Source organism: Polypterus senegalus, chromosome 6 (assembly GCF_016835505.1).
Source record: "Polypterus senegalus isolate Bchr_013 chromosome 6, ASM1683550v1, whole genome shotgun sequence".
In the NCBI taxonomy this organism is placed as follows: domain Eukaryota; kingdom Metazoa; phylum Chordata; class Cladistia; order Polypteriformes; family Polypteridae; genus Polypterus; species Polypterus senegalus.
In genome coordinates this window covers 71,116,146-71,139,773 of record NC_053159.1, presented here as the reverse complement: position 1 = coordinate 71,139,773, position 23,628 = coordinate 71,116,146, and the positions used below count along the sequence as shown (strand labels likewise).

Here is a 23,628-nt window from a genome sequence, read left to right as displayed (position 1 = left end):
ATAATTTTCTATTAAGCGGGTAGGAATTGGTTCAATTAATAAACCTATTTAAATGAAAACCAGAATTCTCAACAGTAATCAAGGATTAAGTTTAGAAAACAGCAGAGGGAGTGGTTGCCTTTTTTTAAGGAGTGATAGGACACACAGTCAGAAGAGTAAATATGAATCCATCTTAAGCAATTTAAATATTTCCAGTAGCTCACAGGAACTCGAAAAGGTTTAACTGCATCCACTTCCCAGTGCACAAATACAACTGCCATTCCATTCAAAGCATAAGCACAGTGCACTGTACATATTAGCATAGTATTGTATAATTAAATACACAAAAGAGAGTCAATAACGCAAAATGCGATATATAAACATACTATACTTAATATACTTTCAGTGCGTTCAGAAAGTATTCATACCTCATCACTTTTGCCAGATTTTGTTATGTTGCAACCTTGTACTAAAATCATTTAAACTCATTTTTTCCACTCATCAAGCAACACTCAATACCCCTCAATGACAAAGCCAAAACATGGATTTAAGTAATTTTGCAAATTTTTTTTTTTAAATGAAAACTGAAATATTCCATTGACACAAGTACTAAGGCCCTTTAGTGTCACACTTGAACTGTGGCTCAGATTCATCCCATTCTACTAATCATTGTTGAGGTGGTTCTACATCAAGATAGGAAAACAGACTGTTTTGCTATATGGTTGTGAGACATGGACGCTATCCAGTATCTTGAGACAAAGACTAGACTCCTTCTGTACTGTGTCTCTTCGGAGAATCCTTGGGTACTGGTTTGACTTTGTGTTGAATGAGTGGTTACTCAAAGTCCCAAATGAGGCACATGTAAAGGAGCGTCAATTATGGCAAAATATTATGGCAAAATTATGACAAAAATTCCCAAAGGGAGAACCAGCTCATCAGATCCTCATTTTTGAGAATCAGAGTGGCTGGACCAGGTCAAGAGGACACCCATGTAACACCTGGATGCGGCAGATAGAGGGTCATTTCCAGAGGGTAGGACTGGACTGCGTGTCTGCCTGAGGGGTTGCCAACCAGGATTGCAAGCTGTTTCATTGTGTGGTGGGTGCAGCAACATGCTGTACCAGAGTATGCTTCCCGACCTGACCTGTTCTACATCATGTCTGGAGTCCACATGTGGTCAACTAAATTGATTGCTCATGATTTAGAAAGGCACACACCTGTCTATATAAGGTCACACAGCTAACCATGTGTATCAATGCAAAATCCAAGCCATGAGGTCAAAGGAATTGCCTGCAGAGTTGAGACAGGAGTGTGTAGAGGCACAAATTGGAGAAGGTTACAAAACGTTCAGGCAGCTTTGAAGGTTCCCAGGAGCAGACTTGCCTCTGTGATACTTACACAGAACTAGTTTGGAAAAACCATGATTCTTCCTAGAGCTTGTCACCTAGTCAAACTGAGCCATCACAACTAAAGTACTCTCAGACTGCAAAACACAAGATTTTCTGATCTGGTAAAATTAGGACAGAACTGTTTGGTCTCAAATCTAAGCAACATGTCATTAGGAAGTACTCATCACCTGTGGAATATTTTAACAGTGAAGCATGGTCATGGCAGTTACACTCCCAAATATGCTCCAACAAAGTACTGAGTAAAGGGTGTTAATACCTGTATCAAAGTGATAGTCCTTTTTTTATTTTTAATAAATTTCCAAAAAAGTATCTAAGATCCTGATTTTACTTCGTCATTCTGGGGTATGAAGCAATGGCTGATATGGGAGAAAAATTCATTCATTGTTAGCAATGGGCTTAAACATATCAAATATGAAAAAGTGAACAGGATTGAATAATATCTAAAAGGTAATAATATTTTATATAGACATTTTAAAAACAAGATTTATGGCTACTAACTGTGCACATTATGTTAAACACAAAGCTATTGCTAATTATACTGCTAATAAGAACCACATTATAAAAATTAAATTGTGTGGTCCAAGACTACTTCGGTCTTCTTTTAACTCCAATATCGAGAACTAGCATTCAAAACTCCAATGTGTATATAAAGGTAAAAATATCAGGATCTCTTACTCAGTATTTCAGAAAAGAAGTGGAAAGTAGCAATGCACAGAATTCAACCGAGCTCCATATGCACAAAGCATTGAATTATTCAATTTAAAATTATATATTGAGCGCATCTCTCTCATTTAAAAATTATCCAAAATGTTTCCAGGGAAGAGCCAACCTGCGAATGCAGCAATCAAGCTCCGTCCTCACTGGGTCATATGTTTTGGGCCTGAACCAAATTAACATCATTTTGGACTAAAATCTTTAAATGCCTTTCAGACAGCCTTTGTGTCACAATCCCTCGTAATCCACTAACAGCTGTGTTTGGTGTACTTCTAGATGGGCTTAAAGTGGAGAAGAACAAACAAACTTTGATTGCCTTTACTACACTTTTGGCACATAGACTTTTCTCGCTCATCTGGAAGAATCCTCGCTCTCCTATTCTAAGTCAATGGGTTACTGATGTTATATACTATATGAAACTGGAAAAAAATCAAATTTGTACAAACCTTTTTCAGAAACTGGCAGGCTCTAATCAATAACATTTTAGAATAAGCATTTAAATTGAGGAAGCAGGTTGTTATCTCCCCTCTTTTACTCAATTTATCTATATTAATTTATTATTTTATCTATTCATTTGTCTTTGCTAGGATAAAGTTTTACACTGCTGGCCTAGCTCTCTGTCTCTCTCAGGGGCGGGGATTGATTTGTTTCAAACCTTTTTTTTTTTGTAAAACTCAAGTTGTGTGTAGAGTGTTATTTGATTTTAATAAATTCAATAAAATAAAAAAAAATGTCAGAATCTATTAGATAGGCATTACTAGCTTAAAACAAAAAAAAACCACACTGACCTACTGGTTGTTTTTGTCCTGCACTATTTAAGCATTATTCAATATATCACCCCATCGAGACCTAGCTTCATCCAGGTGTAGTATGTAATGATCAACAGTTCAATATAAACATAGATTGATTTTCAATAATCCCTTATGTTTAGGATTATTAAATAATGTTTACTTTATAAAGGTTGTACACAATTCAGTGGTGAATTTTGTAAACTCAGAGCAGTTGGCACAGTACTGCTCCCTGCGTGGATGTACCATGTTCATGAGTTTCCCTTAGAAACTCTATTCCTACCACTCTGCCTTGTAAAAATAAAAATTGCTTTATGTGGCAATGTTGATCTCATTCAATATATGTTATTAAACTTTACACCTTGATGCTGCCTAGTATGGTCTGTTGCCAGTGTAGGGTCTACTCCATTTTCAACCTTTACATTTTCATCTAATTGCTTAGCAGGTGCTTTTTATCTAAAGCAACTTACAAAAGAGGTCAACATAATCGAGTAACATCTGCCTGGACTCTGTTTGGGATCAAGTGTTACAGTACAAGGGTCCAAAATTGATTTCCACAAGTAAAAGCTAGAAACAATATAAGTTGGTTTCAATTTCCATTGAAAAAAAACTTAATAGCTATCACCTTTAATTACATATACAAAATAAAAAATGAAAGAAATATTACAGTACATAAATGTAGCCAGAGAAACCTACTTACCTGTTTTACTTCTAAGGCCTTCTGCTGATGTTCAATAAAATTAGTGACAAAAAAGCAACCATATGCTCCCTGCATTGCAGCCTTAATGTCTCCTTCTTTATCAAAGTCACCCTTAACAACTTCAACTCCTTGGCTCACCATCTTCTGTGCCACTGCCTTTGTGGGATCTCGAGTCACAGCACGAACTTTAAAAGAGCCATCACTCAGCAGGGCCTGCACCACAGATTTGCCTTGGGCGCCTGTAGGTAAACATATTCATTTAAGTAATAATCTTGGGGGGTAAGGGACAGGTAATGAGGATAGATACATACATACATACAGTCTGTGAAATTTCAGATGTTCTGGATGTAAAGGCTGAAATGAAACCAGACTTTTAACCTTTAGTAAAATTACCTCTCCAAGCTTTGGTTACACATGCATACAAACATTTTATAATGGTACTTGTACTTTGTTCAGATTTAGCAAATCACTTTCCGAAGGGAAACTAGATGGTTCAAATAAATAAATGAAAAGGCTTCTCCTAAAAAAATTACCTTAAGGTTTATTAGTTTCACAGATAACCATAGTTCACAGTAATATATATAATGATATTGTTAAACCATATAAATTAGATTAGATAAACTTTATTAATCCCAAGGGGAAATTCAGATGAATTCAGCAGCAGAAACATAAAAAACAAGGATACAGACTCACAGGACAGATAAAGTAGTCAATAGATGAATAGATGAATAAACATATATTGTGCATATATTTTAAAATGAACTTAATACAATATGTTAGGAGGAAGCATTGTATTGCCTTATAGCAGTGGAGAGAAATGACCCCCAGAGGAATGTTGTGGAATGAACCTGTAGCAAAAAGTGTTACAAGAGCACCACCTGGAGGGAATTTTTCATAACATCATCCAATTTTACCATCATCTTTTTTCCCCCCACAACAGCTTACAGTTTGCCCAGGGATTACCCTGTGATGGAGCAGGGTTTTCTGATATGTTTGTTCTGGAACTGTGCTTCTTTTGAGCTCAAATTGCCTCCCCAGAGGCCTCATGTATAAACAGTGCATACTCACATAAATGTTACATTCGCCCATTTCTACACTGAAATCACAATGTAAAAAAAGTAAACTTGGCATAAAGCCACGCACATTTTCACAGCAGCTACGAATCAGGCATATGCACGTTTCTGCTCTGTTCTGCAAACTGGCGGCACCCAGCATCAAAGCATTGCTACTGTTTCTGTCTCCCTTTCTTTTTTAGATTCATATACCAAGATGCCATCTCCATTAAATACAGTACACCAAAATTAACAACTGATCGCTTATAAATGTAAGGCACCGGATTGTAATCAATCTGTAATAATATAAAATTGTGCACAGAATAGCCAAACTATTCCAATTACCATGGTTGCTTTAGCGTTAGTAGAGGTCACCGCAAATGGCAGAATCAGAAGAGAATACATAAGAAGGTGAAAATTCATCAGGGTAATAAATGCCATGCCAATGACAACCTTAAAGAAGGTAATGGAACTTATAGTATTTGGCCACTTCCTGCATATTACACTTACATTAAATACATTTTCAAAAGTCTGAGCTGTGGAGCAGGCCAGCCATTTCACATAATACCTGAATGAGTATAATTCTGCAAGAAGATTCATTAAACTGTCCAACAAAGTCAGAAAATGAATGTGTCATGGTCTGAAGAGACAAAAGGTACAACTTTTTGACTTTAATTCAAAGATATGCTTAAAAACAAAGCCAACAGAGCTCATCACTCAGTTCCTGCTGTCATGAAAGACATCAGGTTACAAAACAGCTTGCATTTCAACGTTTCAGTAGGTACAGGGGCACTGGTCAGGATAGAGGTGGAATATCATATTTTACACAAGATGTGCTACTTTCTACTACAAAACCAAGGAATTAAAAAGAATTTCAATTTTCATCAGCACAATGGTTCAAACCACACATCCAGTTTAATAAACAAATGGATAAAAGAAACAAAAAAACACACAAGAAAAAAAAAAAAGTAAGATCAACATCCCGTAATGGCCTGAAATTATCCTATTAAATATCTGTAGACTTACTCAAACAGAGCTTTAGAAACAAATGACCCCCACGCCTCCAAACCATCCACCACAACCAAGACCACCATCCCATGGAAAACCTCCAAACCTCCATTAATGCCAGAAACAACCTCCTTGACGTAACTTGAAGTCTTCTGCAAGCAGTGGGGCAAAATTACAATACTCAGGGGTTTTAAGACTACAGACACATATGTACTGTAAATAGGCTTACTGTGCTGTAGTCAAAGTAGAGGGTGCTTCCACCCTCTGTTTATGTGCTAACATGTACATCCAAATCACTAAGTGTTCTTAATTATTTTCTTAAAAACGGAGTTTTTTTTTACATAAATATCATTCCATTATATCTTTAGAATGATGAAAAGTGCCTCACATGATTGGGCTTAATTCATGAAAAGTCTAAGAAATTAAATAAGTATACACAGGCTTTTGCTATATATTTCAGACACAGAATATGGCCATGTGTTACATCATATATAGTGCATACAAAAACAAAACAGCCCACTTCATCCCATCACTTTCACCTTGAGTCTGTACAAGTTCGTCATTGCATGGGCATTTCTTCTGATACTCTTATTTTCCTCCTGTACCCGAAAGACATGCAAGCCCAGTATGACCGAGTGTTCCTTAGAATGGACAGAAGAGTCATTGGTGGATAAATGCAGAATTTTAAGCACCCAAGAGGCGAGAGTAAATGGCCTCAAGTTATGTATGCCTGTCTGCATCTGGAATTTTCGGGGGAGGATAAGGAGCTTGTTTAATGGTAGCAATGGCAATTTAAGAAATTTCCTGGAATGAGGAAACTCAAAAGTGTACACAGAGGAGAAGAACAATGAAACAATATCAATGTTACCACAAAAACAACAACAAAGATGTGATGTGTAGTATGGTGGTTCAAGAAAAACAAATAATCAGAAATTTTGATATATTCAAACCATGGATCAATTGTTTTATGATTATTTAAAAAAATGTGAAAAAAGAAAATTAACAATAGACTAGTCCATTCTAATCAATAAAAAAAGAAAAAAAAACATTGATCTCATATAAAAGAATCCAGATTTACCTGAACAGGCAAAACAACCTCCCTGTATAATTGAATCCAGTTAAACTTGAACAGTCAGTATAGGGACACATGCGAAGTAAAGAACAAGCACAGTCATGACACCATTACTACACTGAGGTAAACATTTAAGATTTTTATGGGTAAGAAAAAGAGATGGGACTAAGTCATGCTCATGCAAGCCTCAGATAAGCTTTGAGCCCTGATCTTCAAGTTTTAAGTCAAGTTTCAAGTTAGAAGGTTTACTTACATTCAAGCAAATTGAGTTGAGTCGCTGGATATAGTCAAACAAGTCAAGCAGAGTCACTGGTTTTATTTAAGCAAATCAGGTCATAGTTCTAAAGACTTGAGTGAATAAATGCATCCATTTTCAACACTATCTGCCATTGGGCAGGCAGTGTGTGCAGTGTGGTTAAGGTTTTGGACTTCAAACCCTGAGATTGTGGATCCAAATCTGGCTACGGACAGTGCCTGACCATGAGTAAGTCCTCTGACCTGCCTGTGCTCCAATTGGAAAACCAAAAGAAACGTACCAATTGTATCAGAAATGTTATAAAGTTACCTTGGTAAAGGTGTCAGCCAAATAAGTAAATGTAAATGATACATTCCAATTATGATAATATGTGATCTATACTAACATCTGAACTAAGAGTAGACTTTCTCAGAGTAAAAGTTCTTAATAAGAAGTAACAGCATCTGGTATACAAAGTAATCTTTTTACTTCCATAGTTGTTTCTTCATTAGTGTACTGTTCTAATACACAAAGTAATTAAAGAAAATAAATTTTGAGAGGCTATGTCACTTCAGAGTGTCCATCCATTCGTTTTCCAAGGCAAGTATACTCTGAGTAGTGTTGCAGAGAGCTGGAGTTCAAGGGGTGCAAGGCAGGAACAATCCCTGGACAGGGTGCCAGTCCATCACAGGATAAACATACACACACACACACACACACACACACACCCACCCCTGGGGCCAATTTAGAATTGCCAATTCATCTAATCTGTATGTCTTTGGACTGTGGGAGGAAACCAGAATACCCAGAGGACACTCACACAGATACATGGAGAACACGTGTTGTGATGTGGGATTTTGCATATAACTTGATAAATGTTTTGTATGTCTTTATTTATAATTTAGGCAAACCAAGTGGTGAGAGGTATTCGTGTGTGTTACAAGGACACCTGCATGTTTGTTAGTGCTGGTGTAGTGAGTCCCTAATTAAAGTGCCAGGGAGTGGTGAAAGATGCATGCGTCATTCATACGGCATATAATTTGTTAAAGTGCTAGGGAGTGATGGGACATGCATTCGTCATTCATACGGTACTTATTCGTTTAGGATCTTTGTGTATGTATGTGTATGTTTGCTTACAGGGGCAAAAGTAGGCCAACCCATAACGAATTTGGCAAATTGTATTAGAGTAAATTGTAGACTCAGAAATGCCTAAGTTCATTTTAAAGTCAGCCATCTTCCAGTGGAGTGGCAGAGGGAAGCAGGCTAAAGCTAGGAAACCTGTAGTTCAGGTAGAGAAAGCAGAAGCTGAGCTGAGTGTGCCACAAAATGGAAGGGGGCTGGAAGGATTAAAAGCAAGAAAACAGAGATCAGGTTTAAAGAAGACAGCTGCTGTTATAAGAGGCTTACTAACTTGTATTATTGGTAATAAGGAAGATCATGATAAGGAAGAAAATAGCAAAGTGAATGAAAGTGAAAGTTATGGAATGTTGAGTGAGAGTTTTGAAAGATGTAACAGTTGGTGTGATAATTGTGAAGTTTAGCATGTAGAACATCCACTGCTAAAGTAGAAAGCAGTGAAAGAAGTGGAAAAAGAAATGTAAACCGCCCATGGTGAAAGTTAGGGCAGTAGTAACCAGATCGGACTGGAACCCTAAAACATGGGTGGGTGACTTACATGAGACAGATGTGTGCTCAGATAAAGAGTGGGAATGTGAGTGTGAGGAAAAGGAGAGAGATGAAAGGAAGGGAAAACAGCAAGGGTGTTTTCTTCCTTTATTCTCCACTGCACCACAATCTCCAGTAATTCTGAGGCCTGTCCAGTATTTAAAGAGCATGCTACACTGATAGATATTTCACCACTGTTAGGAAAGGTAACCAGTGCTGCATTGAAATTTGATTTAGGACAAAGAGATCAGATAGAAGGCAGAGGAGCTGGTGAGTGTGAATGGCAATTGTTGACTAGAGGGCATGAACTGGATATTGGCTTAAGGATACTGAGTAAAGAAAGTGTGGAATTTAAACAAAGAACAATGGAAATGAAAGGAATTCAAGTGCTTGTGTGTGAAAGGTCTGAATGTGCTAGTGCAAGAGTTGGAAAGAAAGTGCACCAGTTTAGGAGTTGGTTTGAATGAAACAGGACAAGCCAAAGAACAAAGGATGGGGGATGGTGCAGCAGGAAGCTCAGCCAGCAAGCCAGGAATGCACAGGGGTGTGAGGGTCCTAACAGCTGTGCTAGGGCCAGCAGTAATTAAAAAGCACACACACTTAGGTTCAGTAATTCAAACCTGACTGACCAGTTGTTCAAAAGACAGCCTATGAATCTCCATGCAATAAAATGGAGAAAAGTGAGCTGGTCTTTAGTAAAGAACACAGGTCAGTTTTAGGAGCGATGCTGGATTTAGCACTTGATTCTGGAGAGGTTTAGCCCACACTTTCCGGTAGCATTTACCATACAAAAAAAGGACACACAGGCAATGAAAAAAAAATAGAAGGGTAGCGCAGGAAGACAGGAAAGGGAAAACAGTTATTTCTGTTTCAATTTTCTGGCCTTTTGCAATAGTGCTACTTCTATAGTAAGGTTTTTATGGACTTTGGTTTGGTGCAGGTAATAAATAGTGAAGGCAATTAGCAGAGTAAAATCCATGCAGGAGATCGGGTTACCATTGGCACATTGGAGTGGCGTGGCACTAGTGCCAAGCTGTTCCAATGAATGCCTGGAAGCAAAGTTTGAGTTTTGGCACCAGGTCGACAACTACGAAAATGAGATGGACAGAAACTGCTTTGTCACCTTCCATTTTGCAGACCTGCCTACATAGCAGAATGAAAAAAAGAAAGAGGAAAAGACGACAAAGACAAAAAGCAAAGACTAAAGACAAAGACATGAAGAACTGAAGAGACAGCAAGGAAAAGACACTTACTGGGGTTTAAGTGAGTAACAAGTCCACAAGTCATGCAATAATAATAGGACTAGTCACAATAGCTATAGTTTAAAAGGAAAGGTTTGTTCATTACTGCAGCAAATTTATATTCCAAGGGGTGGAAACTGAACAAACCAGTTAGGAATGCCAAAATAAGGGGATTAATTTTGTGCTCATAAAGTATACATTCTGGGTATTAATTAATTAAGTGGGATAATTAATATAATTAATACTATTAAGGAAAATGTATACTAAGAAAATTGGTGAACTTTTCAGGAAAGCAGGTGCAGCTGATACATTTGCAAGACATATGGGCTCCGATGTTTAGGTATAGTCTAAACTATATGGAAGCCCTGCTGAGATTGTCGGCTGTGGTACAGGCACAGGACCAGTGGGCCAATTCTGAACTGAGGTGTTTAGCACGAGTATGCATATGGTGAGCAAACAACTCTAGGGGTGGCCTACGGGGAATGATGAGAGTTGCATAGCTTTGATGTCTCATGGTGGTGATGCCAGCCTATACTGGTAAAGGCTGATGGCAGTCAAGAGTTGCACCATGGGTAGGAAAGCACAAGAGGCAACTAAGTCAACCCCAAATGTGTGCAGAGGGGCCACAAATGTTGGTTTGTGAACAGTTTATGCAGTGGCACATGTGCTCTCACTTGGGCAGAAGTGGTTGTACTGGCACCTGTGGCATGTTACCTTTCAAATTTTGATGTTAATTATACAGTTGCATATGCTTAAACAGATAGTTTGGGACAGGGGTCTAATTAGCAGTTAGACACAAAACAAGCACAGATTAAAAATTCACACAATAGACTAAATTGTAGTGGGCTAGTTTAGTGGAAGGTGTGGACTTGTCTCATTTTGAACCACCAGATCTGATGACATATGAAGACTGCAGAAAGCTAAAGAAACAGTTGAAGCAAGCCAAAGCAGATACAAGTCATCAGGAGCGCTTCCAAGTTCTTCAGATTGTCTTTGAAATAAAGAAGATATGTAATGGACAAATGGTCACGGACAACTTTTAACACTGGGAGAGCAAATACTGCCAATCAATGCACAAGTTATGCATCAGACTCTTTAAACAATTTAAAGACATTGGTTATAAAGACATTGTACAAAACATTCATCGGGGTGGAGTGTTGTGATGTGGGATTTTGCATATAACTTGATAAATGTTTTGTATGTCTTTATTTATAATTTAGGCAAACCAAGTGGTGAGAGGTATTCGTGTTTGCCCCCCTAACCCCCCCTTTTTACGACTGTCTCTTTGTAATTTTATGACAGGATTTGGGGGATGTGTCTTATACCAGTTTGATGAGTATTTCTCTGCTAAAGTCTTTGTCTCATCCTCCACACAAAGCCAGGTTAGCTTAACATATGGTCTTGGGGGTTGAGGTGTTAAAATGTACTATTTCTCCCATTGGTCTGAGATATGGCTGTTTGGAATTGGCTTGTCTCAGAGGCCTTTAAGTACCATGATGTCCTATTGGTTCTAGGAATTGGAGAGAACCTATAAATTTGCTTACTCAACCACATTCTCTCTCTCTGACCAACATATGATGAAGAAGCATCTCTCTTGCTAACCTGTGATGATGAAGACAACACAATGATGAGCACAGCTCAGCAGCCATATTGAACAGACATGTAGCTGAAAGCTGAGCACCAACGATGCCTTAACTAGAGACATTTTAAGTAACTACAAGTCTGTGTGCCACCTGAATTACACATCACCATTTTATCAGGTTGTATGGTTGCCAATATTCAAATGTACTTTGCATTTTGTTATTATTTATGAATATTATTAGTAATACATTATTTTATGTGTAACTAAACTCCTGCTTATCTTTTTACTAAATCTAATTGCCTGAGGTTATAGATAGAGAAGGGAAGGTGGGGATAAGTTATATAGAATAATACCTTATAAACAGTGGTAAGTCTGTGAGATTAGGCATTCTAAGGCTACATATTAATAATACAATAGGGGAAAGTAGAGCAATTTATATATTACTCTACCAAGATAAAACAACACGCAAACTCCACATAGGGAGAACCTGGAACATTAAACGCTGCAGCACCGTACCACTCACTTCACAGTAGTGAAACATAATCAGTTCCAATTTTTAAATAATTTATTTACATAATTTTGTATACTTAATTAGGTAAGCATTTTAATAGTCCTCCATCATTTGAATCTTGAATATTACACTTGAAGAAAATTGTTTTATCATGTATTTGTTGGCAATGTGGCCACATCAACACACCTCCATGACTAAACACCTGCAACAATGCTGTGAGGTAGCAGTGAGGTACCAGTGTGCCTATGTACTGCCCACTTCAGAGTTTAGTTACATAATCTCATTTTAAAATAATTTATATACATAACTTAGTATATTTATTAATTACCTAAATATTTCAACAATATTCCATCATTTAGAAGGCATTGCATTTGCAGAAAATTACATTTTTATCACTTATTTGGAGCAATGTAGCCACATCATTGCCCCTCCAGGACTTAAAACCTGCTCAACCTGGTAAATGGATGAAGGCACTGCCAGTAATTTCACTGCCACTTTGAATTGTGAGAAACATTCAAGTTAACTGCGCTGACCATCACAAATATCCAAGTAGCACTGCAACTTTCAACTTTTTTTTTTTTTTTTTAATGGTACCATTTCAAATAGCTGATTTACTTGGCTGGGACCCATTCTTCATTTAACCACAAAAGTATATTTACAAATACTCGCGCCGCACGTGAAATCAGAGGAGTAGCTCGAGGCGGGATCAGCACGGTAGTGATGGGAAGTTCGGATCATTTTACCGACTCGGACCTTTGAGTCTCGTTCAGCCAAATGAACGAATCATTTTTCGAGTCATTTCGTTCAATTCCCTTTCCGGCTCAGACTGCATAGGTTAAGCTTATGGGGCTATCACGTGATGAACGAGCGACTCAAACCCGAACACTCGAGAGATGAACTAATCAATTCTGTTTCCGGCTCAGACTGAGTTGGTTAAGCTTATGGGGCTGTCACGTCATGAACGAATGATTCGAAAAACCCGGGGACTCGAAACAGGTGAATCAATTCCAATACAGAAACTATAGGAAGTTGGGCAAATGCGCATGCGCGACTGAACGAATCACTCCCACGAGACGACTCGTTCTTCTCGAGTCACACTAAAGATTCGTTATCGTTCAAGAACGACCCATCACCACAGCGCGGTTTACAAGCAGCCCTGGTGACAGGCTGGGGATCATTAGCTGGAACAGAGACACATCAATCACAGTGTTTAGGTTCAACTTGCAAGTAAGCCTAAGTGTCTATCAGTCTTAAAAATGACCGGGTTTGAACAGGTTGCTGTCGTGTGAGTGATTCTTACTCTCAGATCTTATAGAACGGCATTCAATTGTTTGTAGCGTTGTCTGCAGATCCCTCTATTATTGTTGACCTCAAACAAGTTAATTAGTCCCGATGACTTTGGCAGGTGTGGTTCGCTCAGAGTATATTAAAGAAATGTAAATACAAATAATGCACTTCGAAAAATAATAATTGTGCCGCAGTAACGAGTGACTTTGCAAGTCATTTTTACGGCAAGTCAAGTAATACATAAGTCGAGTCATTTTTAAAATATTGTCGAGCCAAGTCACTAAAATTACACCATGTGACTCAAGTCGCCCACCTCTGCTAAAAACAAGCACTGTCATCATACCATCAATAACCGGGAGTGAAATGTTGAAAATAAAGTTGTCTGGCAAAGTTTTTCAACCCGTCCTTATTCTCGGTGCTAGAAGAACCGTAGGTCTTTTGATGAAATCGCTTTTTAAAATTGCAGAACAATACATAATTAAATTTTGGGAGCGTTTGCTTGTTATACTTTTTTCGCTTTGAATTTTGAATTGTTACGTTATAGTTGTTTAAAAAATGACAATGTCTAAAAAAAAAAACCAAAAAACTAATCAGTCAGTAAATTTAATTACTCCAATAAGTACTCACCAGTGGCCCCGAACACTGTAATCAGTTTCTTCATTGACATCTTCAGCAAGTGTTCGCTAAGCCTCGATCACATAAAACTCGAGCAAAAGTGCCTGTGAAGTGGCCGCTTTTATTTTCCACCACTACGAAGGAAATTTGATACCGCTGTTGTGTAACACACGCTCTGTTCCACCTACTCCCTTGCATTGCAGGTTTGTTTACTTGTACATTTTGCTTGGTGTCAATGAATCTATGTCATTTTTTTTAACTTGCAAAATTACATAATGACTAAGGTTATAAGATGCTCCAGATGTCCCGGTTTTAATCACCGCGTTTCCGGATGTCTTGGAATTTAACAGAAATGACCCCGTTTGTCCCGCCTGACTAAGCGCGGAAGGGGAGTGTTCGATTCTTCAAAATGATTCGAATCCTTAAAAAACTGATTCGTTCACTTCAAAAACCAACAACAACAAACTATATTCTAGTTTAAAATGTAGAATAGCTTCGTAACAGTGTAACAACTTTAGCCACCAAACATATAAAAAGCAAGCAACGAAATAAATAATTCCCACATCATAATAATCAAATAAGCAAACATTTTTATAGCCTAGATGCCGAAAGAAACAAATGTGAGTGCTTACAGCTTTCATGACTAAATAAAATTGAGTTCATTTTTGGATGAAGTTAGTTTATAGCATACATAAATAGAACAGGATAGGATGTGCGTGACAAAGCTCTATGTGCTTGTAAATACGCTGTTAGCGTGTACTGCAGCTGCAGTTAAACGTATGCTAACAAAGTTGTTCATATTATAACGTTTATACATTTAGAGTCGTAAAAAATATTAGGAATTTCCAGTATATGGCCCACTAATGTGTCCTCCAGTCAGTAAATTTTGTGTTTTGCACAATTGCAGACGGGATTAACAACAGCGTGTCAATAATAAGTGAACCTTCCACACACAAAAAAACCGCAGCCTCCTAGCTGTCAGCCGCGATCACTCTCTGTATCAAACCCGCTGCTATCTCCCGCAATTTCTTTCTTTTACATTCCGTAATTTCTGATTCAACCTCATACATATATCATCAGTAGAGGAATACTGGTTCATTCAATCAGTCAGTATACGTACGGCGACGGTTACAGTCACACAATCAAAGTGAAGTGATCAATGGAAGGCGCTTGGTGTCATCTACCAATTCAGTCATTGGCTAGTATTTAAACCAATTTAAGATGACAGCGCCGGACTTTATCGCGGAATGCAATATGAAACGTAGCACGCACTGCGCATGCTTCGAAACGATTCGTTAATATGAAATTGTTGTTCATTCATACACCAAGACGAGTTCATTGTACATCACTAGTATTTTATGGAAGCGAATGAATTTCAAAAAGACTGTAAAGGAGAGTCAATCCCGCGCTCTTCAATTTAATTTGCATATAGAACACTTGCTAGAACAATGAGTTGTGACAATGCCGTCTCAAAAAACAAGGCCCGCTCAGGCCTGTGGTGACGTCTTCGAGGTGCTACAGCAGCAACAGACGCATATAGAGAACCTGTCGCGTTGTACGCGTGTAAATAAATTATTCCCGTGTAAAATTAATTAAAGCAATGCGTGAAATAACAAAGGCAAGTCAGCTGCGTTATGCATTTTATTTATTTTTATATAAAACGTCACACATAACGTTTAAATCACATATTTGACATACTTAACAGCGACTATTATATAGATATCAGCAATTCAACATTAATGTAATTAATGCCTTAAACATGAGATTAACCTACGCGTAACACTGAATACTGTATTGAATAAAACAATGCAATACTGAATGTTCATATATGAAAATGACTATGATAAAGTAAGAAAAAAAAAACTAGAACATCACAGCGACGAGTGGTTGGCACCATATGAAAAATGAATATTTACATGCATCGCAGGAAATAACATATTCCTGGATTAAACAGAAGTAACGTGAAAAATAATGCCGATTTACCAGTTAATAATCACAAGAAAAGCTACATTTAACACTTTGTTAATGCAGTTAAATCTAAAAAATAACAAGCAAAACCAGATAAAATATGAACAGCCATTATTTTGGAATGACTAATGATAAACGATGATTTTTTTCATACCATCATAAAATAAGGAAAACTAACAAATGTGCTGATATTAATCTGTACGGAAGCAGAACGTTGTATCAAAAGAACTGGCTTATTAGTTACCTCTTTTTTGTCAATGTGGCCAGTTTACGTTTGGGGTTAGCTTTTTCCTTAAAAGTACCACGTTTATCTGCAGCGCGCTTGCAATAATTATTTAAACAGATGTTGGCCACTGTAGACATGGACAACTTCAGTAAGTCACAGATACACTTCCCACAAACACAATTACCAACTTGCAGTCCACATCTGTTCAGGCGTTCGTTAAACAGTGAGATTAATGCAGATTTTTGATTTTTTAGCAATAAACAATTTGACTCATATTCAGCATTAGTAACAATTGACTGGAAAATCAAAAACATTTGTGTAACACATTCAACCAACAAATCTGAGGGCCATTTCAGACCACCCCTGACTGAGTCAAGCAGGTAATTATATTCCTGTGAAAATTCTAAATGCAATTACTTATCCATGACTAGCTCATTTTTGCACATGTCACACTGAACTGCGCCTGTAACCATTTTAAACCCTACATAACCAGCAACAAATATAAGTGATTTTGACTGTGCTTCTGTTAACATTAAATCATCACATTTAGAGATAATAGTAACCAAATCCGAATTAAGAACCTCAACATTGTCATCATTTTATATCAGTTGTTTCAGTACATTGGGAAATGAAGTCTAATAATGACACTTGACCTTTAGAAACAGGCACAATATGGAATAAACTAATCATCTTAAATTTTTTTTCAGACTCCTGAATCTCTTGTACGTAGATGTGATAGTTTGTACCAGATAATTGACGATATTTACCAAAGCGAGCTTCCAAACAGTCAGTTTGGAATTTTCTCGTCAAAACATAGTTCAAGTTCAAATTTTCAAGCAAATATGGAATTAAATTAAATTTTAATACTGTGTGTTTCAGTGCTACCATTGTTTCATTAGTCAGTCGTCCCTCTCGTGGTTTGCAACTCAATTCCCATTCACCTAACCATCTGTACACATCAGTTAGAAATGAAACACAATCATCATTAACATTACAAATTGGCATGCCATCCACATCTCTTTTGTTAAAACCTTTATCACATGATTTAACATTTAAAATTTTCCACAACTTCAGAATGATTTTTATGAATAATTCAGTTCCTGTTACTTCTTTACCAGTGTGTTCATCAAAATGATGTAAAGCAACAACAGCCTTTTCATCAAAGACCTTTAGAGCTAATTTCACATTCTGGCGCTCAAGATTTGATGGATAAAATGCTTTATAAGTGAGAGATGGTGCCATCTTAATAATACTATCTCTCTCACTGTCATGCAGCTGGTGCACATGAGAAAATGAAGCTCTGCAAACAGTACCATTTGTGATGTCTGGAAAAGTAAATGTGTGCGCAGTATCACTTTGCCCTAACCAGTTATTTCTAATGCATTTCAGCAAGTGAACACTATATCATCATCCTCTTTAATAAAACCCTTGTGTGCGTCCAGGTGTCCATGTGTGTGTCTTCTGGTGAAGTGCGCATGCGCGGGGCCACACAGCACATGTTCAGTCTCTTCCTCTGCATTCCCTGTGCAGAGAGAGAGACAGACACACACGCAGGCACGCGCGAGTCACACACACACACACACACAGGCGCGCAGGAGTCATGCACACACACAGGGGCGCGCGAGTCACACACATACACAGGCGCATGCGTCACACGCGTCACACACACACGAGACACACACACACATGCGAGACACACACACACAGGCACGTGCGACAGACAGACACACACACACAGGCGAGAGACAGACACACAGACGTGCTTAAGAGACACACACACACACACAGGTGCACACGTGCATTGTTGCAATGTTACTTTTCTTGGTTGTTTATTAAATTACAGATTTTTCAAATGTTCATTTTTTCCCCAGTGCTTAAAACTCATTAAAACTCATTTAGCGAGTGGGTCATAAGGCTATAGCGCAAATTCTTGCAGTGTTAGTTTTCTCTGTTGTTCAAGGTTTTCTTAGTGTTATTCAATGTTTTTACATTTAGTTTACTATTACGCTGTGCTTTCTATGGTATAGTTAACTATATTTGTGCTTAAAAACTTAAAAAAATATATATTTACATACAGTTCATACGGTCTGGAACGGATTCATTGTATTTTCATACAATCCTATGGAGGCAATTACTTTGGTTCACGACCAAATCGGGTTACAACCAGAGTTTTGGTACGAATTATGGTCGTGAACCGAGGTTCCACTGTATTACTGTCAGACAAAATTACAGGCATTTTACGGAAATACAAACCAGTATTACTGAGAGAGAAAATTAAAGGCACACAATATAGTGACGTATATTACAGCTACATACAAGGTCCCTTGCCATTTAATATAGACTGTTCATACAAATGTTTATGCACTACTGTTCTAGCACCCGTTGTTTTAACGGGCTTAATGTCTAGTAAAAAATAAACTAGTTAAATTCACATATTTGCAACACTAAATAACACCATGCCTGCAGCTTACTGTTCATATACATTTTTGCACAACTGTAGCTAAACATTCCTTTCTTAAGCCTACTCTCGACAATAACATAATACTACTCTGTATTATTGTATGTTTAAAAAAAATTGTCATGGTGAAACCTCCCATCATTTCACTAAGCGACACCTAACACAGGTCACAGAGTCACCCCATTATACTGCATTACATGCCCTAACCTCCATTTGCAGCATTATCGATGTTACCCGGCACGCAGTGCAGTTGTTCACCATTAAAATAAACAAAACACATCAGAATATTACCTTGCACTGCACCGCAGACATCTGAACTTATAACCTTTACGACTGCAATAACTTTAAATCAAAAACTAAAACGCCATTAATTTTCTTTACAACTTCAACGACAATCTTAGACAGAAAGTTCAGCTGGCACTGTTTGTAAACATAGCACCTCGTTTGTGACGTCACCGGACCAATAAGTAACGCATAAGCGGACCTTGTTTTTTGAGACGGCATTGGTTGTGATCCGTTTCGGAACCATGGAAATCGGGCGGGGCTATCTGAAGGTGTAGCTGTGATATGTCGAATGTAATGGACAGCCTCAACACCATAATGCAGAAAGACATAAATCCCAACCTCCGGCAGCTCATAACACCGTTGAATTTTGGCATTATCCGACTCTTCAGTTCCAACGGGGGGTGGTTGTAAACGTTAACATTATACAAAGTTATTGTCTGTTTTACCTGCATTTTTATCACTCTTTAATTTAATATTGTTTTTTTTTATCAGTATGCTGCTGCTGAAGTATCTATCTATCTATCTATCTAGCTATCTATCTATCTATCAATCTATATTAACATGGTCTTTTTGTACTGTTAACAGAGTACGGCTGAGTACAATTTTGAAAGTAAAATCGGATTGGTGTGCAAGTAATTAAGATAACTGCAAAATTAATTTTCACAGGATCAAGCTGTAACAGATACAGACAGTACTACCAAATTTTAGTCCAGTATTCCAGTGCGTAAAAAAATAATTCATAACATGATGCACCTATACGATCAAACAGGCAAATTCTTATGGGCGTTTTAATTGAAGTCCGTCTCCACTTGTGAACAGATAGTCCTCTTGAAGCTAAACATTTTTGGACAAGGCCAGTATGTAAATGGAGAACTAGGAGAAGCTTAGGTTGCTTCTGGAAGAGGCATTGGTGAGGGTATTGGGGCACTAGTCTGTGGTCTGCATGTAGATCCCAAAGCGGGGATTTGGACACTGTGCTGTAAAAATGGGTGCCATAAGTTTTTTGGATGAGACTTAAAACTAAGGTCCTGACTTTTAGTGGTCAACTAAAAATATTACAATATGCAAGCTTTTGAGGCAACTTAGGCCCTTTCTTCAGGCATCTTACCAAGTTTTATATTCTCATTTCTCATTTTTGTATTAATTTGCCTGTCTCTTTGGATTTTGCCCTCTTAATTGTATCCTAATACAGGTATTAACAATGCATAAGGTAGGCACCAGGGCAAATGACACTGAACACTGAAAGGCCACAGCTACTTTAGCGTCAGACCCAGTTGCATGGCCATTAGGAAATAATGGCTTAAACAGCCAGGGGTCAGATTTATAAAACTTGTGTACACATATTGTACAGTGAACGAATGAACTAGTTCTTTTGTATTTGTCTTGATCTCTGAATGAAAATGCTGGTTCAATGATATTAAAGGATGAATCTTTTTGAGGCATTGACAGTGTGTGCTACGTTTCATATAGCATTCCGTGACAGTCCTGAGCTATCGTCTTAACTTCATTTAAATGGCTGATGTCTTCTGGAAAAAGCCTATCGGTAAACCGTTTGAGCAAAACGGTCATGACGACCACTATCCAATGTCTGACTTCGTAAATAATACCAAGCACCTCCCATTGATTGGTTCACTCTGACTGAGTGACTATGACCATCTCAGTACACTGGCTGATTGAATGAACCAATATCCCTACTGATCTGAAAAACCATTGCAAAATTGTTTATGAGCTGCAGGCAAGAGAGTTGCAGTACAGTACCACTGAACTAGTTCACCAAAATAATCACTTTGTGTACTGAACTGCAGACAAGAGACTCATAGTGCATTTAATCACAGTTCAGTTACCTGATAATATATGTATGGGAGACTGCATCAGAAAGGACGGGATATAAAAGAAGGAAATTGCAGATTAATCCAAAACTGAAGATAATTTTATTCAGTCATATTTTAATGTTCTTACAATTTTATCATGATGTGTGCACTATTCTAAGGTTCTATTTGTCATTCAGTCAGTCATTTTCCAACCCGCTATATCCTAACACAGGGTCATGGGGGTCTGTTGGAGCCGGAGCCAGTCCCAGCCAGCACAGGGTGCAAGGCAGGAACAAATCCCAGGCAGGGTGCCAGCCCACCACAGGGCACACACACACACCAAGCACACTAGGGACAATTTAGGATCGCCAATGCACCTAGCCTGCATGTCTTTGGACTATGGGAGGACGCCCACACAGACATGGGGAGAACATGCAAACTCCATGCAGGGAGGACTCAGGAAGCGAACACAGGTCTCCTTACTGCAAGAGAGCAGTGCTACCACTGCTCCACCATGCTGCCCCATTCTATTTGTATGCTTGTTTTTTTTTATTGTTGAAATTTTATTTATTTTCAAAATTCAATAAAGAAGATTATTATTTATTATTAAGTGTAAATTACTTATTTTGTTGCTTGTTCTTTATATTGTTTGGTGGTTAAATTTGTTACACTATTATGCTAGTATTCAAGATTTTAAACTAGAATATAGCTTGTTATTTTTGAAGTGAACAAATTAGTGATTCAAAGATTCAAATCATTTTGATTAACTGAACAAAATGAATTGATTCACTAAAAGGAATCGTTTTGCACATCACTAGTGAACACACAGCAAGAGGTTTGAAATGTTCATACTCAACTTTCCATGCAAAAGTCAGGATTTCTGCAAGAAAATATAAGTTGGGGGCAGGACATGGCATAAACAGCTGCTTTTCACATTTGTGGCAAACAGTGCCCTGTAATTTAGAAGTGAATTCTGGGAGAACAGAACAAAGACCTCAAAACTCACATAATATCAAGGAAGGCAACCCCATACCCAGGAAAGCCACAGTATTTTCGTTCCAATCAATTATATAATTATTAGCCAGTTCCTCCTGTTGAGAGTGTAATTTATCTGATTCAGTGACCTATTAATGCTCTTGTTCTGCTTTTTCACAATATCTTATTAAAATAATGCATTTTATTTTAACAAAATGAATTTTAGATGTAAGGCTGCTTATATTACTTATTTCTTTCTAAGTATTTTATTAAAAAAGCCACTTTATGATAAACATACTGTAAGAAGAGGAGACCAGAGACGTAGAAAGGTTTGGGGCAGCCACCCGTTTAATGCGGTTTCCCGGCTGCAAAAGTCTTTGAGGCATTGTTAAACAGTTGTTACACAACAGAGTCCAAAACAGAACTGCCTGCCTAAGCAAAGGCAGTGAGCTTTATAGCACAGAGGGCGGAAATGATGTCGTCCTCTGGGCGGAACTGGAAGTGACATCATCCTTGGGGCGGAACGGAAGTGACCTCATTCTTGGGGCCGGAACCGGAAGTGATGTGTCCTTCCTGGAAATGGCGGCTCCTGGTGGGATTTCCCGGGTAAGACCTGCAGAGAACTCAGAAAGAGCGTCAGTGCACCCCGCCCCCCCCTGGGCAGATGTATAAACAGTATTTTCTAAGCCCTTCAGCTGCTTCCCATGCACACGTGTGTGACAATACACAGATACAAATGCTAATGGTTAATATGATATAGCCTACTTTGTTCTCTGCACATACATTAGAGCTCATTAGCAAAATTGAAACAATTAAAAAATCGAAACCTCAACAAATAGCTGAATGAGTGAAATGGCAGATGCTCTAAATTCACATTTTTCTGAGGTCTTCACATGTGATGAAGTGGATAACCTCCCGGTGGTAGCTGGGACTACTAAGGAGGTACTGAATGATTTAGAAATTATCAGGGAGAGAAGTACTGCTTAGATTAAATAGACTGAAATCAAATAAATCACCAGAACAAGATAATAAAAATATTTTCCATCAAGTTCATAAGGAGGTTAGCGAGTACACATATAAACTTTTGACACATATATAAGTTGATGTGTAATGAGAAAATTCAAAAGGAATGGAAAATGGCAAATATTATATAAAAAGGGTGATTGGGCAGATCCAAGCAACCATAGGAAAGTGATCTTAATGTGTGTTACAGTTAAATAAATGGGAAGGAACTATTAAGCATAAGATTGAGCAATACATGACAAGAACAGGAGTTTTACTGAGCAGTCGGCATGGGTTTAGAAGATGAAGGTCATATTTCACCAACATGTTGGAATTCTATGAGGAAGGATCAAAAGGATAAGATCAAAGTGGAGCATATGATATTATTATAATTATTTATATTGACTTTCAGAAAGCATTTGATAAGATGCCACATGAGAAGTTGGGCATCTAACTAAAAGAAGTGAGAGTTCAGGGTGTTATTTGTAGATGGGTGCAAAACTGGTTCAGACACAGGAAGCAGAGGGTGATGGTGTGATGGTGTGAGGAACCTTATCAGAATTGGCTGATGTTAAGAGTGCTGCTCCACAGGGGTCAGTGCTAGGGCTGCTGTTATTTTTAATATATATATATATATAAATGATTTGGAAAGGTATATAAGTAGTAAACTGGTTAAGTCTGCATCTGGTGCCAAACTAGGTGGATTAGCAGATAATCTAGAATCCATGGAATCATTACGGGGGGACTTGGACAGCATACACGCTTGGGCAGATTTGTGGTAGATGAAACTTAATGTCAGTAAATGTAAAGTTTTACACATAGGGAGGAAAAATTTTAGGTTTGAATACACAATGGGAGGTCTGCAAATCAGGAGTACACCTTATGAGAAGGATTTAGAAGTCGTAGTGAACTCTACACTATCAACTTCCCGACAGTGTTCAGAACCTATTAAGAAAGCAAACAGAATGTTAGGTTATGTAGCATGATGCGTGGAGTACAAGTCTAACAAGGTTATGCTCAAACTTCATAATGGACTCTTGAGGCC

General features: G+C 37.9%; 1 protein-coding gene across 1 annotated transcript in view; it reads right to left on the bottom strand.

Annotated features, from left to right (window-relative positions):
• Positions 1–14,205, bottom strand: part of LOC120531158 (nmrA-like family domain-containing protein 1) — a 30,418-nt gene extending 16,213 nt beyond the window's left edge. Inside the window, exons 1-2 of the mRNA XM_039756320.1 lie at positions 13,871–14,205; positions 3,591–3,829 (exon numbers count right to left, since the gene is read on the bottom strand). Coding sequence (XP_039612254.1) covers positions 3,591–3,829; positions 13,871–13,910 — 279 coding nt within the window. The 5' untranslated portion in view covers positions 13,911–14,205. The remainder of the gene's footprint in view (positions 1–3,590; positions 3,830–13,870) is intronic.
• Between the last annotated feature and the right edge of the window lie 9,423 nt (positions 14,206–23,628).